The sequence below is a fragment of the Ranitomeya imitator genome, chromosome 2 (assembly GCF_032444005.1).
Source record: "Ranitomeya imitator isolate aRanImi1 chromosome 2, aRanImi1.pri, whole genome shotgun sequence".
Taxonomy (NCBI): domain Eukaryota; kingdom Metazoa; phylum Chordata; class Amphibia; order Anura; family Dendrobatidae; genus Ranitomeya; species Ranitomeya imitator.
This window is the reverse complement of record NC_091283.1, coordinates 38726364-38729944: the sequence shown is the minus strand read 5'-3', so window position 1 is coordinate 38729944 and position 3581 is coordinate 38726364. Positions and strand designations below refer to the sequence as shown.

The 3581-nt window shown below is 40.3% G+C and overlaps 1 protein-coding gene across 1 annotated transcript; it reads left to right on the top strand.

Moving 5' to 3' along the window:
* Positions 1 to 1318: 1318 nt before the first annotated feature.
* Positions 1319 to 2389, top strand: LOC138667154 (olfactory receptor 8G50-like). The gene has a single exon (XM_069755452.1). The coding sequence runs from the start codon at positions 1319 to 1321 to the stop codon at positions 2255 to 2257; it is 939 nt and encodes a 312-aa protein (XP_069611553.1). The 3' UTR covers positions 2258 to 2389.
* Positions 2390 to 3581: the final 1192 nt, after the last annotated feature.

Genomic DNA, 3581 nt, shown 5'->3' with positions numbered 1-3581 from the left:
GCACGGTGCCCCAGATTGATGTCGATTGACAGTCATTTTGAATTTCTTCCATTTTCTTACTATTGCACCAACAGTTGTCTCCTTCTCACCCAGCGTCTTACTTATGGTTTTGTAGCCCATTCCATCTTTGTGCAGGTCTATGATCTTGTCCCTGACATCCGTAGCTCTTTGATCTTGCCCATGCTGTAGATTAAGTCTTTGGACAGGAGTCTTTCATAATAGTGACTGTGTAAGACAGTTGTCTTTAATGCAGGTCATAGTTAATTAGCAGCATCTAACTGGTCTGTACGAGCCAGAACCCTTAATGGTTGGTAGGGGATCAAATGCTTATTTCTCACTGCAAAATGCAAATAAATGTACATAATTTATACAATGTGATTTTCTGGATTTTATTTTTGATATTCTATCGCTCAATGTTAAAATTAACCTACCCTTAAAATTATAGATTGTTCATGTCTTTGTCAGTGGGCAAACTAACGAAATCAGCCCCCACTGTATATATATATATAGTCTAAAATATAAAGGAAATGTGTCACCTTTAACTTTAGGTGTTTTAGAGATCATTTGATCTTCAACTTGCTTAGCTGTTTACAATAATAGTAATTTTGACCAGGGGTATCCAGGCATTTACATGTCACTGTACTTATTCTGCAGATATAGAATGTATTACTAGGACTCCAGAAAAGGAATTTAAGGCCAAATACAGAAATTTAATTCTATATTTCTAAAGATAGAAAATGCAGATGTGTTTATTAAATCTATCAGCATTTAATTACCGTAGTTATTTTTTATGTGGAAGGAAAACTTTGTATATTTATGCTTCCCTTTGATTAGGCCTAGGGAGGATTGAAAACCTCAGAGGATATTTTCAAGCAATAGTATAAAGTATAGCATTGCAGAATACAGCATATAAGGGCTGAAAAACCTGACACAAGTGCACACAAGCGCTGTATGTTTATTTTTGCAGTTCAGTCAGACCCCCATTGACCAGCAAGTTTTACGCTATACTATGGACAAAGAATAACTTTTTTAAAATAATCCCTTAAATAATCTAATATTGGCATGAGACTTTCTAAGAGAAAGGTTGTTGTCCTGCTAATGTGTTGGGCACTTGTGGATGTTCAGACCAGGCTTTCGTGGATCAACGCTATCTTCTTGCATCATGATAGATACTGAAATGTCTATGGACTTTTGTCAACACTACATTTCATTTCCAAGGGCTAATGGAGTATGTCTACACAATGAATTTCTCTAAGATTGATATACCATCAAAGTCTGACAAAAATCAGAACAAAATGGTTCTAAAAAAATCTTCATAATGAATCTAGAAAACATCGCCAATATCACTTATTTCATCATTGCAGGAATTTCCAGTGTTCCAGAGCTACAACTTCCAATCTTCCTTTTGGTTCTTCTCATTTATCTCTTCACCATTGGTGGGAACTTGGTCATTCTTCTACTAGTCTGCCTGGATAGTCATCTTCACACACCCATGTACTTTTTCTTGGCCAATTTATCCATATTAGACATGACATCCTCTACTATCACTTTATATATGATCCTTACTGGCTTCATGTCTGGAAGTACTATGGTGTCGTACACCGGTTGTATACTACAGATGTACATTTGGGCATCATTGATAGGACTTGAACTTCTAATATTGTCAGCCATGAGTTATGATAGGTACATTGCCATATGCAAGCCGCTAAAATATAGTATGATCATGAATTATAAGCTATGCAGTTTATTGGCTTCTGTCTGCTGGGTCTCTGCATTTCTTCAAAGTCTACCTCACACCATCGTCGTCATCAAGTTTTCCTGCTACAAGTCAATTGAAATCAACCACTTCTTTTGTGATATTTTACCTTTAAAATATATCACTTGTAGTGACACATCTGTTTTAGATTATTTGATTCTCACCAGTGTCCTTTTTCATTTATTTTTCTCTTTTCCATTGACTTTTACGCCTTACATTTTCATAATTGCTACGATATTGAGAATACCTTCCACCATCGGCAGACGTAAAGCATTCCATACGTGTTCCTCACACCTGACGGTGGTCATCCTTCTTTATGTGGTTCTCCTGTGCCAATACCTGAGTCCTGGACAGAATAATAACTTAGAATCCAGTAAACTTTTTTCCTTGTTTAACACAGCTGCAGTCCCTATGCTTAACCCAATAATTTACAGTTTGAAAAATAGAGATGTGAAGACGGCTTTTCAACGGGAACTGAAAAAATTTACAAGTGAATTTTGATAGTGATTGCATGTTAGTAGTGAACAACAAAATAGTCCTAGATCCTTCCATCATGGAATCCTTCAGAAAGTTTTCTTGAATACGTCAGGGTGAAAAATGTGCAATTAAAGGGTTCATCCAGGACTTTTTGTTTTTACTATGGGATTAAAAATTAACACGTAGGTAGTTATTAACTAACTGGCTGTTCTGCTTGGCACTGACACAGAGCGGTCATTGACCGCTCTTGCTGGCCATTCAACTGTTCAACGTCAACAGAGCGGATCTTCCTCTTCCACTCCGCTTAAGGTACCGTCACATTTAGCGACGCTGCAGCGATCAAGACAACGATGCCGATCGCTGCAGCGTCGCTGTGTGGTCGCTGGAGAGCTTTCACACAGACAGCTCTCCAGCGACCAACGATGCCGAAGTCCCCTGGTAACCAGGGTAAACATCGGGTTACTAAGCGTAGGGCCACGCTTAGTAACCCGATGTTTACCCTGGTTACCAGTGTAAATGTAAAAAAAAAAAAAAACACTACATACTTACATTCCGGTGTCTGTCGCGTCCCCCAGCGTTCTTCTTCCCTGCACTGTAAGCGCCAGTCGTAAAGCAGAGCGGTGACGTCACCGCTGTGCTCTGCTTTACGGCCAGCCGGCGCTGACAGTGCAGGGAAGCAGAACGCCGAGGGACGCCACAGACACCGGAATGTAAGTATTGTACTGTTTGTTTTTTTTACATTTACACTGGTAACCTGGGTAAACATCGGGTTACTAAGCGCGGCCCTGCGCTTAGTAACCCGATGTTTACCCTGGTTACCAGTGAAGACATCGCTGAAACGGCGTCACACACGCCGATTCAGCGATGTCTGCGGGAGATCCAGTGACGAAATAAAGTTCTGGCCTTTCTGCTCTGACCAACGATGTCACAGCAGGATCCAGATCACTGCTGCGTGTCAAACACAACGATATCGCTATCCAGGATGCTGCAACGTCACAGATCGCTAGCAATATCGTTGTTAAGTTGTTCAGCGTGAAGGTACCTTTAGTCAAAAGGACTTGACTGCCGATGTCATGATGATTGATAATTGGCTCCCCGCAGTTAGGTAATGGGGAGCTGGCTGACAATCAGCATGACGTCATCAGTCATGTCCTGTCAAAAGAGCAGAGTGAAAAAGAAGCTGCTGCTCTATTCACATAACATCAATGAAAGGCACTGAACCGCCTGCGTGAGTGGTCTGTGACTGCTCTGTGGCATGACACAATAGGCAAGTATATAGCACATACCTGGCTGTTAGTTTTTATACCCATAGTAAAAAAAAAATGTCTTGGAAAACAGTCTTGTGATA

Bases quoted from the DNA above. Each gene is read 5' to 3' on its own strand.
- LOC138667154 (XM_069755452.1), top strand. From the start codon at position 1,319: ATGAATCTAGAAAACATCGCCAATATCACTTATTTCATCATTGCAGGA.